Below are 20,560 nucleotides of genomic sequence, written 5' to 3'. Positions count from 1 at the left end.
AACATTTTGTATTAAATATAGAGTGGCGCTGCTTACAAATGCAAATCGCAATTACCATCTTTTTACTGGAAACATGTGAATATATGATAACTGCATTTGATTTTTTTGTATTGTGTTTGTACAAAATAATACAGTTTAGGGATTAAGCAGGCAGATACAGCTCGGCATTTGTTCCTGTATTTGGGGGTTGTAATTAGTAATAAAAACCATTTTGGCGAGACTTTTTCCCGAGAAAGGTGGCAGCTAGCAGGTAATATTTCAGTATAAAAAGGCAATGGCCATGGTGACCTTTGAGCTGACAAAACATCACAGATAAAACATTGCCGATTTAACTTCACGCCACGACAATATAGTAGACACCATCAACAATGACTGCAAACAGCAACATTAGTATCAAGCTCGTCAGAAACGTCCCTTCAGGTACACCCACCATTGATGACTTCCAGGTCGAAACCGTCGATGCACCAACCAAAGAGTCGCTGAAGGACAACCAGATACTCGTCCGTAACCTGTACCTCTCGTGCGACCCCTTCCTGCGCGGGCGCATGACTGGTTCGCGCAATAGCTACGTAGCTAGCTTCGAGCCTGGAAATCCCATTGAAGGTTTTGGTGTCGGCATTGTCGAGGCTTCGGCAAACCCAGACTTTAGCGAGGGTGATATTGTCACTGGAAACAGATTCCTGTGGGAGACGCGCTTTGTTACCAACAGCTTGGGATTTGTTAAAGTCTCATCTGGCAGCGGCATTTCGGCGGGCAGCTATTTGGGAGTTCTGGGAATGCCCTCATTTACAGCTTATGTTGGGTTGATAAGCATTTCCAACCCCAAGGCTGGCGAGACAGTTTTGGTATCGGCTGCGTCGGGCGCAGTTGGCCAGATGGTCGTGCAGCTGGCTAAGGCCCGCGGTCTGCATGTTGTTGGTCTCGCTGGATCAGATGACAAGGTCGACTTTGTCAAAAGCATCGGCGCCGACGCAGTCATCAACTACAAGACTACCATCGATCTGGATGCTGCTATCAAACAGGCAGCGCCCAACGGCATTGACATTTACTTTGAAAATGTCGGTGGCGAGCTTTTCGACATTGCGCTCAAGAACATGAACACATTCGGTCGCATCGCTGGATGTGGCATGATATCGCAGTACAACGCAACACCCGAAACCGCCTATTATATCAAGAACATCATGGAAATTGTCATCAAGAGAATTACAATATCTGGTTTCGTAGTGTCCGACTACTACACCAAGCCCGACTACAAAAACTTTATTCAGGAAGTTTCGACCAAATTCAAGGAGGGGGAAATCACTTACAAGCTCGACGAGGTCGTTGGTCTGGAGAACGCACCGCAAGCACTGCTGGATCTCTTTGAAGGCAAGAACTTTGGCAAGCGCGTTGTCAAGGTCTCCGATATCAGCGACAAGCAGTAATAAGTAGCACTTCATTTCAAAATATCATGTCTTCGAACAAATATATAACAATGTCTATTCAACCGAAACCTCGCTATCGTCGATTGATTGTGTTTTGCCCGCAGAAGCATCAATGTAATCGGTAGTGGTAATCGGCGCCTGGAACTTTGCCTGCGCAAATATGCGATCCGAATCGATGTTGAGTTTTGCATTGATGAGCTTTTTCACCACATAATCGTTCTCAATCTCAACAAGACCACCGTGTTGGACAAACAGCTCGCGCAGCCGTTCCTTCGAAAAGTAGTAGGATAACGTGCCGTCCTGGCGCACGTAAAGGTTGTCTTCCAGCTTGTGGCCGGACTTAAATCTCAGCTGTGCCAGATCATACAGTGCGTAGTCGCGGAACAGAATCCGGCCTCCAGGCTTGAGAATCTCAATTACATTAGCCACTGCGTCTGCCTGCTTTTCCGGAGGCAGAGCCGAAAAGACAAAAATTGCCGAAACGATATCAACCGAATGGGGCGGGATGGTGTCGGCCAGCCTGTCCTTGGTGATGTCACAAACAAATGCCTGGCACCGGCTCTCCGTGTAGTTCTCGTTGGACTGGACAAAGCCGACTGCGCGCAGCGAGAAATCGCATGCGTACACGAATATGTCGGGGTTACGCTCGAGGATCGGCCAGACAAAGTTGCCTACGCCGCAGCCGATTTCGAGTAAAACGGGCTTGTGTTCGGTAAATATATGCGATGGGCGCAGCTCCTCGAACTCGCGGTCTGTCCAGTGGCGGTCCTTGTAAAAATTTGTTGTGTTGCGGTTGTAGAATTTATCCCAGTTTTTGCTAGCCTCATTCTTGTATTTATTCTGCCAGAAATCGGGTATAACGCTGGTATCCTTTGCGAGGATGTCCTTGGCGTCGGCGATAAAAGTTTCGTCCATAGTGAGAGCGAATTGGGCAGGCCAATTTTTTGAAACAAAAAACTGAAAATGCAATGAAAGAAGCTAAAAAAGTTGCAATTCGAATTTGAAAAACAGTTTATTTTGGCCCAATAATATCAAAATCAACAGATCAACGGTCGCCAGCCAACCAAAAATAACAAATTGATTGGTGTGCAGTTATTTTAGTTAAAGAGTGCATAAAAGCAAATATCAAATTGATCATGGTTGAAACTCGCAGCGCAGCATGAGAAGCGCTGCCAGAGAAAGTGTGAGTGAGGTTGTGAGGCAGGGAGGGCATTTTGCAGACGGCACAGGCAGCGTACGGCTTTGGATTTCTCCTTTTCAGCCGAATCACTCTTCTTAAAATATCTCTGATTATTTTGTTAAGAATAACAAAAATGGCAAGAGTGCGTATCAACAGAGAATGGATGCGACATGTTTGTTATTCTGCGTGCGCGCGCAACGGACGGATCTGATGGATGCAGCAGGAGCTATGGGCGATTGAGAATGGATACAGGCGGCACAGAGGATGGATTCGCTAGACTGTACGTCTGCAGAGACGCGGGAAGAGGGGTTGGATTATGTGTTTTTTTGGAAGCTAGAGCGCAAATTCCGAATTTGAATTTCCAATTTGATTGGAAAGTTGAATTTCACGAAATACCGCATGTTGCGTTTCTAGGTCCCGCATGTGCATTTCTGGAGCTTACAGTTTGGGAATGCCAAAACCCCTTTTTTTACCGGCTTGTACTTTTGCAAGCTGGTATGCAGCAGCTCAAGGGCTTGACAATGCGCTGAGTTGCGTTGTTACGTTACGCCGCACTCAACCATCATTTTTTTGCAGTTTGAATTGGCGTAATATCGCTCCAGCATCCTCAATCCCAAGCAATCCCGTTTGTTCGCGCGCATACATACATAACATACACACGCAGCAGCCACAAACAGCAGTGCTTTTAATTTGTGTTTTGCACCCGCAATTATTATTTTTGCAGTAGAGCTGCGCTTTCGAAGAATATCGGGGGCAAAGTAACGGTCTCAAATATGCTCGAGCAGATGCGAATTGCCAGCAATTTCTTTTTGATTGTGCAGCTGTATACTGAGAGGTGTCGGTATACACGAGCGAGAAATGAGAACAAGAACGTTCATTTCAATTATGACTCGCGAACCAATTTGAACTAAACCAACAGTCCCTCTCCCTTTTTAATGTGCTTGTGCTGACACCATTATTTGTAGCTTCACGAGTACCAGGTTATCGGCCGCAGACTTCCTTCGGAGCAGGAGCCCACTCCTAAGCTCTTCCGCATGCGCATCTTCGCCCCCAACGTGGTTGTTGCCAAGTCTCGCTACTGGTACTTCCTGTCCAAGCTTCACAAGGCCAAGCGGGCTAACGGTGAGATCGTCTCGGTCAACGAGATCTTCGAGTCCAAGCCCCTTGTTGTGAAGAACTACGGTATCTGGCTCCGTTATGACTCGCGCTCCGGCACCCACAACATGTACAAGGAGTACCGCGAGACCAGCCGCTCGGCCGCCGTCGAGTCGTGCTACCAGGATATGGCTGCCCGCCACCGTGCTCGTTTCAGCTCGGTCCAGATCATCCGCGTTGCCACCGTCAAGGCCTCGGAGGTCCGCCGCCCCTACATCCAGCAGCTCATCCAGCCCAACCTCAAGTTCCCCCTGCCCCACCGCGTCCAGCGCCCCGGAAACAAGGCCGACCGCGCCCTTATCATTGCCCAGCGTCCCTCGACCTTCTACTAAGCTTGTGTGGTATAGAAGTGTGGCTGTTTATGCAGCTGGCGCTTGTAAACGCGTATTGGGTATGTGCAGTGGCATGCTTCTTGAGATTTAAGCTGATTTATTTTTTGGACAATGACACGAAATATATTCGATGCACACTCGAACTTTTTCTTATTGTTGTTTTGAGAGATCAAGGTTAATAGAGAGACCTGACAAGTGCAGCAGCTACAGGTACAGGTAACAGGTACATTTATATAGTTGCGTAGTCTCTGGATAAATGGATGGGTGTCTTTTTTTATTTTCCACATCACATATAGTCGCGCTTCTCCAGTGCCTAGCTAGTCTCTTTCTCCAGTGTCGGCATTCAAGGAAACAGCCATGCTGGCCTCTCACACATGCCTCACCTCTCCTCTCCTCTCCTCTGGCAATTAGTCAACTCTGCTATGCTTGCTCCGCGTTACTCTACGCAATGATGTGTTATTTATATACCATGATCACCAAGCTTGCTTTTGGACGTTAGCAAGCGTAAATGTTCGAAATGGGAACCAGTATTTCCATACACACCAAATATTTTTTATATGCTCAGAGTTCCGTTTGGCTCTTTTTTTTTTTTTTTTTTTTTACAAAAAGTTTTTGGGGGAGGTGGGTATTTAATTGGCTGCATATTCTGCAGCTGTTAATCCCACGTTGCTCACTCACAAATGATTTTTTATATCCTATTTAGGTAGAAGGTGGAAAGGAGGATAAGGGTGAGCTGTGAGTTGGTGAATTTTTTTTTAAGAGGACAAATTCACAAAAATGCTTTCAGTAGCATTCTGTTATCATGATCAAAAAGAGATAAAATCACGCTTGTATTCGTGTGCGTTGTGTGCGTGTGTGGAGGAGAGAGATCTGAAAAAAGCATAAAGTGTGAACAGCCGTTGGTTTTGTTTTATCTTTCCTCTCTTTTTTCGTTTCTACATTACAACAATCTCATCATTTTTATACACTCATTTTTTTTAGTATTCACCATACTACTTTTTTTTAGTCTTACTACGCTTTAATACACGGTAGAGACCCCTTCAAAAGTTGACTCAAAAATAATAATAATAATAACCAATATTATTATCATGTCTGATACTCGTAAGTTGATATATAAAGCCCAGTAGACGCTGCTTGTTTTTGTGAATGTTTTCTTGCCAGTATTGGTTATCCATTCTGTATTGCTTTATTTTTTTTGCAACACTATTTCCAGACCAACGATTTTCTTGCTTACCATCTCCTTTTTTGTTTGTTTTATTTTTTTTGTAGAGCTCAAGGTCCTGATTATCGGCAGTGGCGGTCGCGAACATGCGCTGGCATGGGCACTGGCAAAGTCGGGCAAGGTCAGCAAGGTGTTTGTCGCACCAGGTAACGGCGGCACGGCCACAGCCAGCGACAAGATCGAGAACGTGGATATTGGACACAGCAAGAGCGATTTCCCTGCCCTGGTCAAGTTTGCCCAGGCACAGAACGTAAGTTTACTTCACTTGTTATTTTTTATGTATGTTATCCACACTCTTTTTTGTGGATCAATGAACGAACCCTTTGTCCATTAATTAACAAGCAGCGGCAGAGGTTTTTTATTATTGTCAAAAACAACAACAAAAAAATTGAATAGGTTGGTCTTGTCATTCCTGGACCCGAGCAGCCGCTGGTGGACGGCGTGACGGACGCATTCAAGAGCGTTGGCATCCCGACGTTTGGACCGTCAGCCAAGGCGGCGCACATCGAGGGATCCAAGGCATTCAGCAAGGACTTTATGAAGAAGCACAATATCCCTACAGCGGCATACGGCAACTTCACGGACTACGAGCAGGCACGGGCGTTCATTCAGGCGGCATCATTCGATGTCGTGATCAAGGCATCGGGCCTGGCGGCAGGCAAGGGCGTTCTGATGCCGACAACAAAGGAGGAGGCATTGCAGGCGCTCAAGTCCGTCATGGTTGATCGCGAGTTCGGATCAGCCGGCGACGAGGTGGTCATTGAGGAGCTTCTGGTGGGGCAGGAGATCAGTGTGCTGGCGGTGTCGGATGGATACACGGTGGTGAGTTTCCCGGCGGCGCAGGACCACAAGCGCGCGTACGATGGCGATGCCGGGCCCAACACCGGCGGCATGGGCGCGTATGCACCGGCGCCTGTGGCCACAGCGCAGCTGCTCAAGGCTATCCACAAGACCGTGCTACAGCCGTCGATTGACGGTATGCGGCGGGACGGGTTCCCGTTTGTCGGGTGTCTGTTCACGGGGTTCATGCTGACGGCCGACGGGCCCAAGGTGCTCGAGTATAACTGCCGGTTTGGCGATCCCGAGACCGAGGTTGTGCTGCCGCTGCTGGCCGACAGCTGCGACCTGGCCGAGGTGTTCCTGGCGGCGGCCGAGGGCCGGCTGGACGCTGTGCCGCTGGAGTTCAAGGACGGGTTTGCGGCCACAGTGGTTCTGGCCTCGGAGGGCTACCCGGGCGCGTACCCCAAGGGCCGCGAGATCTCGATTGGCGCTCTGGCTGAGGGCACGCAGGTGTTCCATGCCGGCACTCAGCGCAAGGGCGACTCTGTGGTGACGTCGGGCGGGCGCGTCCTGACGGTCACAGGCGTCAGCGACACGCTGCAGGGTGCGCTCGACCGCGCGTACGCCAGCGTCAAGGCAGTGAAGTTCGAGGGCGGGTTCTACCGGTCGGACATTGGGTTCCGGGCAGTCGAGTATCTGCAGAAGACAGGTACTAATAAGCCCAGCGGCGGTCTGTCGTATGCCGATGCCGGCGTGGACATTGATGCGGGTAACCGGCTGGTGGATCTGATCAAGCCGATTGTCAAGGCCACGCGGCGCGCGGGCACAGACTCGGACATTGGCGGGTTCGGCGGCGTGTTCGACCTCAAGGCCACCGGGTACAAGGACCCGGTGCTTGTGTCTGCGACGGACGGTGTTGGAACCAAGCTGAAGATCGCGCACGAGATGAAGATCCACGACACAGTCGGCGTCGATCTCGTGGCAATGCAGGTCAATGATATTATTGTGCAGGGCGCCGAGCCGCTGTTCTTCCTGGACTACTACGCCTGCGGGCACCTGGACGTCGAGGCCACGCGCGATTTTGTCAAGGGCGTGGCCGACGGCTGCATTCAGTCCGGGTGCGCGCTGATTGGCGGCGAGACGGCGGAGATGCCCGGGCTGTATGCCGAGGGCGACTACGACGTGGCTGGGTTTGCGGTGGGCGCGGTCGAGCGGTCGCAGATCCTGCCGCGGATGTCGGAGATCGGCGCCGGCGACGTTTTGGTTGGGCTGGCGTCCTCGGGCGTGCACAGCAACGGGTTCTCGCTGGTGCGCAAGGTGGTTGCGCATGCGGGGCTGGACTTCCACAGCAGGTGCCCCTGGGAGCAGCAGGGGCGGTCGGTTGGCGAGGCGCTTCTGACGCCGACGCGCATTTACGTCAAGTCGCTGCTGCCGCTGATCCATCAGCGGGTGATCAAGGGCATGGCGCACATTACGGGCGGCGGATTTACGGACAACATTCCGCGCGTGCTGCCCAAGAGCGTCGGCGCTGATATCGATGCGGAAGCGTGGGAGCTGCCGGAGGTGTTCAAGTGGGTTAAGCGCGCGGGCGGCGTTGCCGCTGAGGAGATGGCGCGCACATTCAACTGCGGAATCGGCATGGTGCTGGTTGTGGCGCCCGAGCATGTGCGCACGGTCGTCGATGCGCTGAACGGCAGTGGCGAGCAGGCGTACGTTATTGGGGGGCTCACTGCGTTTGGTGGCGAGCAGGGCGAGGAGCAGGTTGTGGTGCGCAATACCAGCAAGTGGTGAAGAAAAGAAAGGCGCTTTTTGAGCATTGGTGGAGGGGGGGCTTTGGAACATAAATAAATCAATGCAACCATGCTAACTAAACAAACAAGCGCTCTGATCGCAAATATCGGATCTGAACAATCATGTGATTACAACCCTTTTATTTTTAAGCTTTTCTATTGGGGCGGAAGCAGTAGGATAAATGCTTGGATTAAGTGGCAATGGAACCAGCCATTTGGCACCAGCTATTTGCTGTTTGCCATTGGCGTTGGCGTTGACGGTTGTCGCACACAAGAGGGGGTGGTGTGAGGGGAGACTTTAAAGCATTGAGCAAGGAAGACAAGTCTTTCCTGTTTTATTTTGCCTCCCCCCTACCTCTTTCTCTTTTGTATAGCACCATACTATTATTATCTTTTGTAAAGAGCGTAAACAATTTTATTTCCCAAGAACCCTATTATATTCACTTATTCATACAGCACAAAGCAAGGCAAAATGCCCATTCCTCTAGCAGCATTATCATCAGCATCAGCATCAGCATCACCAAAGCCCAAGCGGCGCGTCGCCGTGGTGGGCTCAGGGCTAGCAGGGCTAACAGCAGCGTACTTTCTACAGCGAGGCGGCTACCACGTAGAGCTATTCGAAAAGGGCAGCTCCGTCGGAATGGATGCGGCATCGATCACAGTAGACAGCACGCGCATCGACGTGCCCTTCCGGGTCATAATCCCATCGTACTACCCTTACCTAACGGCCATATACAAGCACCTAGGGATTGCCTTTGCGTCGGCCGATTACTCTATGGGATTCAGCAGCGACAGCTCCTCGGTGTGGTCGTATACGAATCTGACACTGGGGGATTTCCAGATGCCTGTGCCAGATGGGCTTGGGATGCGGGACGTGGGCGTTACCAGAGACTGGATGCGCATCGGGTATGCGTGCATTCGCTTCATGCGCCGAATGCAAACCCTCAGCAGCGGCAGCACCACGAGGGAGGAGGATGAGGTGTGGGCATCGCTGCGCGGCAAAACGATCGGAGAGTACCTTGTGGCAGAGGGCTACGGGGAAGACTTTGTGCAGCTGGTGTTTCTGCCCTTTTTGGCCAGTATGTTCACCTGCTCGCTCGCCTCTGCCCTGCAATACCCGGCGGACACCGTGCTGCACTTTGTGGCAAAGGCGGCGTTCGGTGCGCGGCTGCGCAAGGCGCGCGACGGCGTCCAGCGGGTATGCCAGGAGCTGACGCGCAACCTGCGGCACATCCACCTGAACACCACCGTGGACAGAATTGAGATCCCGGAGCCAGGACGCATTACGCTGGTGTGCCAAGGCACGAGCCATCGCTTTGATGCCCTGGTGGTGGCGACTCCGGCGGATACTGCGGCGAAGCTGGTTGCCCAGTGCAAGGTTGGAGGGGGCCTGCGGTATCCGCCCAAACCGCTGGTGCGCGCCCTGCGTGCGGTGCCGTATGAGGACGCGCACGTGGTGACGCACGGTGATAAGTCGGTGATGCCTGCGGAGCGAGCGCAGTGGCGCGGGGTGAATCTGCGGACGGACTCCGGCCATGGGCGCGCGACAGCGACGATTTGGATCAATTACGCCGAGATGACCGGCAAAGGCGTGCATATGCCTGGCGGCGATCTGTTCCAGACCGTCGACCCGTCGCGGCCGCTGGAGCATGTGGAGAGCAACGCGGAGTTCCACCGGTCGCTGTTGACGCTGGAGTCGCAGCGCGGGATTAACGACCTGCACTGTGCCCAGGGGGAGTGCGGCGTGTGGTTTGTCGGCGCGTATACGGCGCCGGGCGTGCCGCTGCTCGAGGGGTGCGTGCGGATGGCTGTGGAGGTTGTCCAAGGGATGGGCGTTGATCTTCTGGGCATTGAGCTGCCGCCGCCGCCGACCAGGCGGGGAGCCCTTGGTCGCGCAGAGTACGCCGTTGGGTTGGCGCCGGGCTTGGTTCGGGGCGAGGCTGTGGAGGCGTTTTTCGAGTGCGACTCGGCTCGCACTTTTGCCTTCCAATGCCCGCCGGTGCATCGCCTGGCGGATGCATTGGGGAAGAGCTCGCTGGTGGATGTGCGCCGGTGGGCCGCCCGGCTTGTGGTGTGGGCTGCGTGGCAGCATTTGCTGCCGCTGGTCCTGGGCCTATTGGCTGCCCTTTATGCGGCGCTGGGCGCTGTGCTGGGAACGCCGATTGCTGCCCGCGTGCGGTCGCTGGTTCTCGGCGCTCTGGCCTTTATCCTATGCGTGGTGTTGCGCGCATACAGGCTAGTTGCAGCTTAGAGGGGGTTTTATTTTAAAATAGAATAGAATAGAATAAAATGTAAATGTAAATGTACGAGCAATTTCTACCTATTGTTTCACAGGTTGAGGCTGCAGATAGTCAGTGAGCGCACCTGGCTCATGACGTTCTCAATGCGCTCATCCAAGACGCGGTCATCCTGGGGTCCACCGGACGGGGGCAAATACCTTGTGACGCCATCCATCTGTCTCAGCGAGTCATTAAAGAATTGCAACTGAGCCTTCACAAACGCCTCAAACGACGGATCAACGACATAAACACGAGCATTAATCAGCTTTGGTATTTCGCCAACCAGCGTACGGTTCATAACAGCAAAGGCCTCCTCAGCATACTGCACGTCCATTTCAGCTCTCTCAATGCCGCCCGAATCTGCCTTAGTCTGTTCCTTCGCCAACGCCCTCCTCGCCTTATCCAGTTCGCCCGCCAACACCGTGCGCTTCTTTATTGCCTTATTGAATTCAGGCAAGTACCCGCAGTACTGCGCCATTGGTTGCAAGACAGTGTGTAAGAATACTTCGTCGAATTGTGGCTGCGACACCTGGTCAATGGTTTGCGTTGCCTGGCGGTATGCTGCCTGGTAGTCCTGTGGCCGTTGAATATCGAGGAGAAATGCGGAGAGATTCTGAGAGAGCGCTTGTTGGGCGCTGGTCATGTTGCGGATTGTTCCCCGGTAGTCTTTGGTTTCTTGGAGAAGCCGCATGCCGCGCTTTTCGAGGTTGCGGAATCTTTGCTCTTGCTCATTGTACTCCGGGTCGATTCCCCCGGCGGCGAAACTGTTGCTGCCTCCAATGCGAGATACTGTCTTGTCCCTATAAATAATAATTAGGTTTAAAAGGGAAATTTTAGTAAAACAGCTACAGGGTAAAAAAAAGTAGAATGCGCTAAGAAAATAAAAAAAAGTGTTTTTTAAACTACATACCAAAAACCGCTCATTTAAAACGAATTCGTGTTTTATAGTAATTTAAAAAGTGTATATTCAAAGTATACGAAGAAATAATAATAATTTGAAGAACTGAGAAAGAAAAAAAAGAGGATAGGGATAGGGATGACGAAATGAAAATAAAAGAAAAAGCAAAGCCGGCTCCTCTCTCCAGAGCCTTTTTAAGTTTTTTTCTTTGTGTGCGCCTCGCATGTCGCATCAAATAAAATAAATAAAATAAAAATTGGTGTATCACGAGGATATGAATAATAAAAATATCTCTCCCCCTCTCCTTTGTGTTTTCAAACTGCACAAGCAAGAAAAAAATATACATCTCAGAAATACCAGATAAAAAATAAAATAACAAAACAAAACAAAACAAAACGAAAAAAAATAAAACAAAAGACTCGAAAAAATAGAGAAACCTTGTTCTCTCCTTTCCAATTTAAAATTCAATTCATTTTTTCTACCTCTTTAAATTAAAAACGCACACGGTTATTTTCCCACTACCTATTTTCCCTCCCTCTCTCTCTCGCTCTTTCAAACTCCACACTTTAATATACATTACAAAATGAACTTTCTCGGTCTCTGGGCTCGTGGAATGACCTCCCGACCGAATCGTCGCGGGCTCGATTCCATAGCCATTAACAATTCAGCCACGGACGGCAGCAGCCCAACTAACCGCAATGCCGGGGGCACCTGCTCAGTACAATACCAACTCCGGCAATACGCCGAAACCACCCTGGGCAAAGCCAGTCTCCACGAGGCTGTACTAAAACCCGAAGGCGAATCCCTCGACGAATGGGTAGCCTGTCATATTGTTGATTTCTATAACCACATTAATATGCTATTTATGTCGATTTCCCATCATTGTACGGATGAGACTTGTCCGCAGATGTGCGCTGGCGAGGCGTATACTTATAGGTGGAGGGATGGTGCGGAGTATAAGGAGCCGACCGCGGTTTCGGCTAACTTGTATGTGAAGCTGTTGATGAAGTGGATTGATGGTCAGTTGGATGATACTAGGCTGTTTCCGGTGGATTTGGCGGTGGGCTTTCCGCTTAATTTTAGGACTGATGTGGCGACTCAGATTTTAAAACGCATGTTGAGGGTTTACGCCCATCTGTATTGGCACCATTACCCGCAGATATGCCAGGTTGGCTTGGCCACTATGCTTAATACGAGCTTCACCCACTTTACACTGTTCGTCACAAAGTACAAGCTCGTCAACGATACCGAACTCCAGGCTGTCAAAGACGTTATCAAGATTCTCGCGTAATTCTCGTGGGCTTTATTTGAAAAAGGAAAAAAAAGAAGAAAAAAAGGTCCATCCAATTTTATTTTATTCAACCACTAAATACAAAATATAAATCCACAATATTAATTATCCACACCACTCGAAATAAATAACCACACTCTGTACAACGCTAAATCTTACTCAATTCCAAGTTGGATATCCATAAAAAACAATATTATTATTCGATGAAAAAACAACACGATCGCAGAACCGGCTCGATTAGAGCTTGTCCAGGTAGCGGTCAAGAGGGGGCAGCTCCTCAACAAGACCCTTGCGCTTACGCAGAGCCTTCACGACGTCGTTAACCTTTCCGGGCTCGGTGATGACACCCGACATAATCTGCCAGTGATCGAAGACCGACTGGGGGAAGGCCTGGCCACCGGTAGCCGAACGCAGATCGGCGGTGAAGCCGAACGACTCGGAAACGGGCAGGTACGCCTTGATGTTGTACAGAGGGGTACCGGGGCGCTGAGCCTCCTCGAAGACGTGACCACGACGACGGTTAAGAACCGAGTAGATACCGCCCATGGCGTTCTCAGGGCACTGGATTTCGACGAGGTAGATGGGCTCCTGGAGTCCGGGCTTGGCAATCATAGCCGAGGCGTAGACGACACGACGGCAAGTGCTCTGGATCTGGGAAGCACCGCGATGGATGGTATCAGCGTGAAGGGTGACATCAACAATGTTGAAGCGGCAGCCACGCATGGCCTCCTCGGAGCAGGGACCCTCCTTGGTGGCCCACTGGAAGCCGGAGACGCAGTGATCCTTGATCTCGTTAAGGTACTGGACACCCTTGGACGCATCGACAAGGAAGTTGGGGCCCTTGTTCTCGGGACCAAAGCACCAGATCTTACGGGCATCATTGATGTCCCAGCCGAACTCCTCGGCAAGGAGGCGACCGCGCTCCTTGATGTCGTCGGTGGGGGCAACCTTGCCCTCCTCAACGAGCTTGGTGAGCTGCTCGTCAACGGGCTCAGCAGTCATATGGATACGGTTGTGCTTGTTGGCCGACTTGGACAGGGCAACAAAGGCGGAGGTGGCCTGGACGGTCTCGCGGTACTCGACTACGGGGTCACCGGTTCTCAGGGGAACCTGGGCGTGGTCCTCCTCAAGATCCTTAAGGCAAATCTCGAGATGGAGCTCACCGGCACCAGCAACGATGTGCTCACCAGACTCGGAGGTGAAGCACAGGACGCAAGGGTCGGACTTGGACAGACGCTTAAGACCCTCGATGAGCTTGGGCAGATCCTGGGCGTTCTTGACATCGACGGCAACCTGGACAACGGGGGACACGGAGAACTTCATGACCTTCATGTTGTGGGCGGTCTCCGAGGTGGTGAGGGTACCCGACTTGAGCAGGTACTGGTCAACACCGACAAGGCCAAGAATGTTACCGGCGGGGCAATCCTCAATGGGCTCGATGTAGCGACCCATCATAAGGATAGTGCGCTGGATGCTCTTGATGGCGAGATCCTCCTTCTTGCCAGGGACATAGCGGGGGCCCTGGATGCGGACCTTCATGCCCGAAGCGACAGTGCCCGAGAAGACACGGCCGAAGGCGTAGAAGCGACCCTTGTCGGAGGTAGGCACCATCTTGGAGACGTACAGCATAAGAGGACCCTTGGGGTCGCAGTTTTTGATACCAATGGCGGACTCGTCATCCATGGGACCCTCGTACAGACCACCGCAACGGTAGGCCTGGGCCTTGACGGGGGAAGGCAAGTGAATGCAGATCATCTCCATGAGAGCCTCGGCGGCGGGCAGGAACTTGCGCATAATAACCTTAAGCAGGGGCTTGTCGGCCAACTCACGCTCCTCATGGGTAAGAGGAATGCTCAGCTTGTCAACCATGGCGATGGCCTCTTCCTTGCGGCCGTTCATCGTGGTGTCAAAGATCTTGTAGATGGGATCAAGGCAGAACATGTTGAAAGCACGGTCGGAGGACATGGCCTTAGCGCAAGTCGACTTGCTCGACCACTTCTTGGTCTTGGTGTTGAAGAAGTTCTCGCCCCACAACTTCTTCATGAGCTTGTTGCGGTCAATACCAAACTTCTTGGAGTAGCGGGCAGCAAACTGGCGCAGGGTGAAGCCCCAGGCGTGCAGACCGGAACCAAAGGCAACGGTACCGAGCTCGGGGGAGACCATAAGGTCACCCATGGCGTTGACGTCCTGGTAGGTGGCAATAGAGACGTTGACGTTCTCAACAACACGGCAGAAAGTCTGGTACAGGTCCTCCTGGGGCAGCTGGAGCTCGAGCAGAGCGCGATCAACCTTGTTGATCATGACAACGGGCTTAATCAGCTCGGTAAGGGCCTGACGCAGGACAGTCTCGGTCTGGACGGACACGCCCGAGATGGTGTCAACGACAACAAGGGCACCGTCAGTAACACGCAGAGCAGCGGTAACCTCGGACGAGAAATCAACGTGTCCGGGCGAATCAATCAAGTTGATCAGGAAACCGTTACCGACGGTCTTGGAGGTGATGTCCTCCATCTGCTCGTCATCGAGCTCGAAGTACATCGAAATAGCCGTCGACTTGATGGTAATGCAACGATCCTGCTCATCCTGGCGGGTATCAGTGAAACGGGTCTCACCGGCTCTGGCGGACGAAATAATACCGGCCTTGGCAACCAGGGAGTCGGTAAGGGTGGACTTTCCGTGGTCAACGTGAGCAATAACGGACATGTTACGGATGTTGGTAACCTTGTCCATGAGGCCACGGATCTAGATAACATGATATGCATGGAAAACAAAATTAATGCAAAATAGGCGTAAAATTAGTGACAAGGTTTTTTGGTATCCTGACCCGCGTAGCACAATCTTATCGCGGCTGCTAGTGCTGGTATGTTTTGCCAGCTTGTCCGCGCGGCGCAAAAAAGACAAAAAAACTGCAACTGCCGACTTGAATAAAAACCAAAGTCAGTAAGTAGTACAGCGTCCATCTTCTTAGCGCAGACAAGCAAGAAAACAAACAAAAAGCCGAGTGCAGCCACGAATCTCAAATTCATAATATTTTTGTATTGTCGCAAAGCCTTACCTGGTCGACGGTGAAGTTAACCATGGTTAATGTATTTCCTTTGGTATAGTTCTAGCGAAAAAAAGAAAAATATGTAGTACGAGCAAAGTACTAGCAAAAAATTAACCAAAATAAAAAGTGAGGGAAATAGAACAAAAATGAAGGCGAGGAAGAAGAAAAGGCAAAAGCTCGGGCGGGCGACGCTGCCAGGGGGATTCTGCTCACTATACTTTCCTGTTGTTGGTGGCAAAAGCCCATGCGTGTAATTTTTTTTCTTGGGCTGTACCCCGCTTGGAGGGGGGGCGAAAGCAGCGCCCTTTTTTTTGCTCTTTCCAAATCAGCGCACGCTTTGAGAAAAAAATTGGATGGGGGGGTTGTCGTGAAAAAATTTTCACTCACTGAATCGATCGCTGCACGAGCCGAGCCGTAAAACAAGCATGATGGTGGGCTGATTGGGCAGCTATGCATGCCCAGAAGCCAATTAGAACCGCAGTAAGAAAATGCGGCCTAAACTGGGCAGGTAGAGTGCATTTTCCGCCGCCCCAGCATTCTTTCGCCCCCAGTTTTTCAGTGGGCATTTGCAGCTGTGCAATCAATCGGCCTTATCACAGCATCTGACGACGATGACGTTGCACTTTTGTTGTGGTGCGCGATCAGATTCAAGATGGTCACAAAAATATTGATTTGATTTTCTTTGGTTATTGCCACAGCCACGTTACAGCTGATGGGGCCTGCATACCTCGGCCGCCCAAGCGAGCGCAAATAGATGCGTAAATGCGCGTGCGTATTCACCATATTAATCTGCCCTAACCAAGCCTGCATCTATACTCATATTGCGTGTTACATGAAAGAATGGATGAAATGCATGCATGCATGCATGCGTGAGTTTTGACAGCTCCTATGTTTCTTTCCTGGGCGTTGACGGCCGACACGCTTGTAAAAGAAACAGAGACAAAAGTGCTATTTGACCTTTTTATTCCAGTTTTCACTCCTCTGTTTTCGCCATCCATTCTGACCATCTCCGAGAAAATGACAAAAAGGAGGGCTGTTAATCTTTAACTTTCTGAATAATAATGTTTCGTCATATCGCTTCCAAACCTTTTTTTTTCCACGCCGCACTCTTCGCCCTTCTTTCCATCTTTTTCTATTATTGCATTTCTGCCCAACCATTTACTTCCACAATTTCAAGCAAGCTACTTTCGCGAAACATGACAACCATGACCAAATCCACCGCCAAGGGCACCGTGCTCAACTTTGAACTGAGTCCCGAGGATATTGCTCGCTCGGTCGACAAGATGATTGCCGAGAGCAAGCTGATTCTTGACAAGGCCGCTGCCGAGACCAACCCGACGTTCAGCAGCGTTATTGTGCCGCTGGCCTCGCGCGAGAACGCGCAGGGGGCAGAGTACTCTGTCATTACGTTTTTGCAGAACGTCAGCACCAAGAAGGAGGTGCGCGACGCCAGCTCCGAGGCCGAGGAGAAGCTCGAGGTGAGTTTTTTTGCTTGTTTCGCCTTGCATCGGTTTTTGTTTAGGTGTGCTCGCAGCGTGGGAATTAACCCTTTGCACTTATGCAACCAGCCCAGCGGTTCTGTTGCTCGACTGCGCGGTCCGCTTTATAACTTTCACTAATAAACTCGCACGCTGTCCACCTCATCTCCGATGTTTTAGGCGTTTGAAATCGAGCTCATGATGCGTGAGGACGTGTACAAGGTCGTGCGTGCCGTGTTTGACAACCAGGCAGAGATGGCTGCGCTGGGACCCGAGGACCGCAGGCTGGTCGAGAAGCTTGAGGAGGACTACCGCCGCAACGGCCTTGCACTCAGCGCCGAAAAGCGCGAAAAGCTCGGCCAAATTAATAAGCGCCTGTCAGAGCTGGGCATCAAGTTCAGCCGCAACACCAACGAGAACGACGGCCGCATTCTATTCACCCGTGAGGAGCTTGAGGGCCTGGCCGACGACTACTTTGAGGGCCGCGCGACCGAGGTGGTCGACGGCGTCGAAAAGTACGTTGTCACGACAAAATACCCCGACCTGGTTCCTGTCATGCAGGCGGGCAAGAAGGAGAAGACACGCAAGCTGCTTTCGACCGTCAACGAGCAGCGGTGCCCCGAGAACATTGAGCTGATGCAGGAGGCGATTGCACTGCGCGTCGAAGCAGCTCAGCTGCTGGGCTTCAAGACCCATGCAGAGTTCAAGCTGAAGGAGAAGATGGCCAAGACCCCAAAGGAGGTGATGGACTTTGAGCACGACATGCAAAAAAGACTGAACGTACTGGCCCAAGGCGAGCTCAAGGAAATTGAGGGGCTGAAGCGGGCAGACAACAAGGCAGCGGGCGTGCCCTACGAAGGCCTGTATCTGTGGGACCACCGGTTCTACTCGACACTGCTAAAGGAGCGCAAGCACAACGTCAGCGAGGACGAGGTCAAGCAGTACTTCCCGATGAAGGAGGTGACGCGCGGCATCCTGGACATTTACCAGAAGATGCTCAGCCTGCGGTTTATCAAGGTGGAGAACCCGCCCGTGTGGCACGACGACGTGGACATGTATGAGGTGTGGGAGGCCACGGGCGACACGTTTGTCGGCCACTTCTACCTTGACCTATACCCGCGCGATAACAAGTACAACCATGCTGCTGTCTGGCCGATTCGCGCCGGGTATGCCCGCGAAGACGGGTCACACGAGTACCCGGTGGCGGCCATGGTTGCTAATTTCCCCAAGCCCACGGGCTCGACGCCGGCGCTGCTGAAGCACGACGACGCGGTGACGCTTTTGCACGAGCTTGGCCATGTCTTCCACGGGATCTGCTCGGTGACCAAGTGGTCGAGATTCCACGGCACACGCACAGAGGGTGATTTTGTAGAGGCGCCGTCGCAGATGCTCGAAAACTGGGGGTGGGAGCCCTCGGTGCTGCGCCAGTTTGCCGTGCACCACAAGACTGGAGAGCCCATTCCCGAGGACCTGGTCAAGCGGCTTGTGGCTGCGAAGAACGAGGGCGCTGGCCTGTTCAATCTGCGCCAAGTGTTCTTTGGTCTGTTTGACATGGCCATCCACGACACCACCAATGGCGAGGTTGATTCCAAGGCCATCTACAACAAGCTGCGCGAGGAAGTTACGCAGTTCAAGAACGGCGACGTCGAGACTTGGGGCATGGCTACCTTTGGACATATGATGGGCGGGTACGACGCCGGGTACTACGGGTACCTGTGGTCGCAGGTGTTCAGCGCCGACATGTTTGCATCCCGGTTCCTCAAGGAGGGCGTTGACAACCCGCAGACTGGGCTGGACTACCGCCACGAGATCCTGCTTCCCGGCGGCAGCCGCGACGCGTCGGTGAGTCTGGAGCAGTTCTTGGGCCGCAAGCCCAACAACAAGGCGTTCCTCAAGTCGATTGGGCTCAAGCTCGACTGAGTCAAAAGTTCAATAAATTGATCAATCAAAGTATTTATAGCGCGGGCTTTTTGTTTTTGCAAAATTGCAAGCTCACGTGTACTGTTTTATTTTGCGGCATTTAAATGTGCGGAAAAAACGCCAAGCATTTTTGCCAATTTTGTTTTTGCAAACGTTCGTAAACACCCAGGGCCTTTCAGCATCCAAGTTGCCTTCCTCTGCCTTTCTTTCTTTCTTTCTTTCTCTCTTTATTCACTTCCTCCCCTGGCCCTTTATATTCTTCACGCAATCCTACTCAACGACCGACAATATCTTTTAGCAACGACACTCAACAACAAACCATTATTTTTCATATCGACTTTTTCTCTGCTTTTATTATCTGACCAGTCTTTAAGCATTAAGCATGAGCGACGAAAAGCGCATAAAGTACACTGTGCTCTCGGACGGCCAGCAGCAGCAAGTGGCAGATGAGCCCCAGGGTGACATTGAAACCGGGTATTCGTACGCGCAGCCCCAGAAGGGTGGATGGCGGCGTGTTTTGAAGCGGGTGCTGATAGTCGCCGGTGTCTTCATGGTGGTTCAGGCGGTGTTCCATGCGGTGCATGTGCGCAGTGGATGTGCGCTGAACAAGGAAGGTAGTAGGCCGGGTCCGGGCCTTCATGGCAACTGGCACCATCCTCCTCACGGGCATGAGTGGCCGCACCCCCCTCCCCCTCCTCACGGCGACAAACGTCCCCACGGTGATAAGCGTCCTCACGATGACAAACGTCCCCATGGTGATAAGCGTCCTCACGGTGACAAGCCCCAAAATATTGGTGCAGCCAAATGGAGAGGCGCGTTCAGCCGCATCAACCCGGTGGCGGTCAGCCAGCTGGCCAACGGCGACCTGGCGGCAACCGGCATTAGTGGGTTTTTCCACAAATCCGCCAGCGACATCTGCATCCCGACCATCCCAATCCCTGCCCTTGAGACCATCACGTTCAATGCGACCGAGGTCGGGCGCATCTCGCACGCCGTCGTGGGAGTCATTGGCGCTGACATCCACATCACCAGCACTGACGACAGAGAGGCCTCGTACGAGGCCCAGGTTGTCGTCTCGGACCCAAAGATTGCCGAGGACATCAAGGTGACGCAGACCACCAAGGACGGCCGCATTGTCATCCAGGTGCAGGGCCCCAAGTGGCTAAAGAGGGGCGAGTGCGCCTACGCCTCCATCACCGTGCGCATCCCGCACGAGGTTACATCTCTGGACGAGCTGAGCAACTCTTTTGTCTACGGCAACCTCAAGCTGGACCGCGGCCTCGCGCGCAGCATGCAGTTCGGCACCTTCGGCATCAACGCGGCCATCAGCAGCATTGCTATTCCGCCGGTGCGCGCGCAGACAGTGTCGGTGAACACCGTATCTGGCGGAATCCACGGGTATTTCGTCGCGACCAGCGTGGCCCTGCACTCGATCAGTGGGGATATTGATGCGGCGGTGAATGTGCGGAGAGCCGAGGCTTCAAGCATTGTTGCCGAGTCGGTCTCTGGGTCTGTAGGCCTGAGGGTTATTGGCGGGTTTGACGGCACATTTAGCGCGCGCGCTGTGAGTGGCTCGGTTGAGGTCGAGGATGTCAGCGATGGAGAAAGCCGCCTGCATTTTGACAAGAACCTTAGCGGCCTGAAGACCGGCACCTACGGGCCTGCCGACAGCACGCAGGCCGGCGATTCCAACCTCAGGGCCGCCGTCGTCAATGGCAACGTGTCCGTCGAGTTTGACTGAGTTTTATTTCATTTTTCTACTTTA

At 52.2% G+C, this 20,560-nt stretch overlaps 11 protein-coding genes across 11 annotated transcripts; 7 read left to right on the top strand and 4 right to left on the bottom strand.

Moving 5' to 3' along the window:
* Window positions 1-120: 120 nt before the first annotated feature.
* Window positions 121-1,451, top strand: BX661DRAFT_3866 (ketone/zingerone synthase 1). Its single transcript, XM_051539121.1, has one exon. The coding sequence runs from the start codon at window positions 369-371 to the stop codon at window positions 1,422-1,424; it is 1,056 nt and encodes a 351-aa protein (XP_051395114.1). The 5' UTR covers window positions 121-368; the 3' UTR covers window positions 1,425-1,451.
* Window positions 1,452-1,478: 27 nt separating this feature from the next.
* On the bottom strand, window positions 1,479-2,339 carry BX661DRAFT_139023 (S-adenosyl-L-methionine-dependent methyltransferase; the record flags this gene model as incomplete). Its single annotated transcript, XM_051532763.1, has 1 exon — window positions 1,479-2,339. One exon carries the CDS (start codon window positions 2,337-2,339, stop codon window positions 1,479-1,481), a length of 861 nt encoding a protein of 286 aa, XP_051395113.1.
* A 244-nt stretch (window positions 2,340-2,583) lies between these two features.
* On the top strand, window positions 2,584-4,091 carry BX661DRAFT_192667 (ribosomal L18ae/LX protein domain-containing protein; the record flags this gene model as incomplete). The annotated part of the gene is made up of 2 exons (XM_051537724.1): window positions 2,584-2,607; window positions 3,570-4,091. The coding sequence occupies 2 exons, from the start codon at window positions 2,584-2,586 to the stop codon at window positions 4,089-4,091; spliced, it is 546 nt and encodes a 181-aa protein (XP_051395112.1).
* An 816-nt stretch (window positions 4,092-4,907) lies between these two features.
* Window positions 4,908-7,971, top strand: BX661DRAFT_175399 (phosphoribosylformylglycinamidine cyclo-ligase). Its single transcript, XM_051534062.1, has 3 exons — window positions 4,908-5,192; window positions 5,361-5,563; window positions 5,710-7,971. Exons 1-3 carry the CDS (start codon window positions 5,180-5,182, stop codon window positions 7,882-7,884), a joined length of 2,391 nt encoding a protein of 796 aa, XP_051395111.1. The 5' UTR covers window positions 4,908-5,179; the 3' UTR covers window positions 7,885-7,971.
* A 345-nt stretch (window positions 7,972-8,316) lies between these two features.
* On the top strand, window positions 8,317-10,170 carry BX661DRAFT_175398 (uncharacterized protein). The gene has a single exon (XM_051534061.1). The coding sequence runs from the start codon at window positions 8,356-8,358 to the stop codon at window positions 10,132-10,134; it is 1,779 nt and encodes a 592-aa protein (XP_051395110.1). The 5' UTR covers window positions 8,317-8,355; the 3' UTR covers window positions 10,135-10,170.
* Window positions 10,124-11,496, bottom strand: BX661DRAFT_175396 (uncharacterized protein). Its single transcript, XM_051534060.1, has 2 exons — window positions 11,073-11,496; window positions 10,124-10,962 (listed from the first exon to the last, which is right to left on the bottom strand). Exons 1-2 carry the CDS (start codon window positions 11,084-11,086, stop codon window positions 10,212-10,214), a joined length of 765 nt encoding a protein of 254 aa, XP_051395108.1. The 5' UTR covers window positions 11,087-11,496; the 3' UTR covers window positions 10,124-10,211.
* Window positions 10,941-11,496, bottom strand: BX661DRAFT_175393 (uncharacterized protein; the record flags this gene model as incomplete). The annotated part of the gene is made up of 1 exon (XM_051534059.1): window positions 10,941-11,496. A coding segment is annotated over exon 1 (320 nt), but the record flags the coding sequence as incomplete, so codon positions are not given.
* BX661DRAFT_175392 (Mob1/phocein) lies at window positions 11,397-12,462 on the top strand. Its single transcript, XM_051534058.1, has one exon. It carries the CDS (start codon window positions 11,644-11,646, stop codon window positions 12,349-12,351), a length of 708 nt encoding a protein of 235 aa, XP_051395107.1. The 5' UTR covers window positions 11,397-11,643; the 3' UTR covers window positions 12,352-12,462.
* A 9-nt stretch (window positions 12,463-12,471) lies between these two features.
* On the bottom strand, window positions 12,472-15,556 carry BX661DRAFT_175390 (P-loop containing nucleoside triphosphate hydrolase protein). Its single transcript, XM_051534057.1, has 2 exons — window positions 15,407-15,556; window positions 12,472-15,093 (listed from the first exon to the last, which is right to left on the bottom strand). The coding sequence occupies exons 1-2, from the start codon at window positions 15,428-15,430 to the stop codon at window positions 12,589-12,591; spliced, it is 2,529 nt and encodes an 842-aa protein (XP_051395106.1). The 5' UTR covers window positions 15,431-15,556; the 3' UTR covers window positions 12,472-12,588.
* A 1,046-nt stretch (window positions 15,557-16,602) lies between these two features.
* On the top strand, window positions 16,603-18,795 carry BX661DRAFT_139353 (uncharacterized protein; the record flags this gene model as incomplete). The annotated part of the gene is made up of 2 exons (XM_051532789.1): window positions 16,603-16,875; window positions 17,056-18,795. The coding sequence occupies 2 exons, from the start codon at window positions 16,603-16,605 to the stop codon at window positions 18,793-18,795; spliced, it is 2,013 nt and encodes a 670-aa protein (XP_051395105.1).
* A 382-nt stretch (window positions 18,796-19,177) lies between these two features.
* On the top strand, window positions 19,178-20,536 carry BX661DRAFT_167936 (uncharacterized protein; the record flags this gene model as incomplete). Its single annotated transcript, XM_051533378.1, has 1 exon — window positions 19,178-20,536. The coding sequence occupies one exon, from the start codon at window positions 19,178-19,180 to the stop codon at window positions 20,534-20,536; it is 1,359 nt and encodes a 452-aa protein (XP_051395104.1).
* Between the last annotated feature and the right edge of the window lie 24 nt (window positions 20,537-20,560).

The sequence above is a fragment of the Kickxella alabastrina genome (genome assembly GCF_025024165.1).
Source record: "Kickxella alabastrina strain RSA 675 chromosome Unknown BX661scaffold_1, whole genome shotgun sequence".
Lineage (NCBI taxonomy): Eukaryota > Fungi > Kickxellomycota > Kickxellomycetes > Kickxellales > Kickxellaceae > Kickxella > Kickxella alabastrina.
This window is presented reverse-complemented; position numbering and strand designations above follow the sequence as displayed.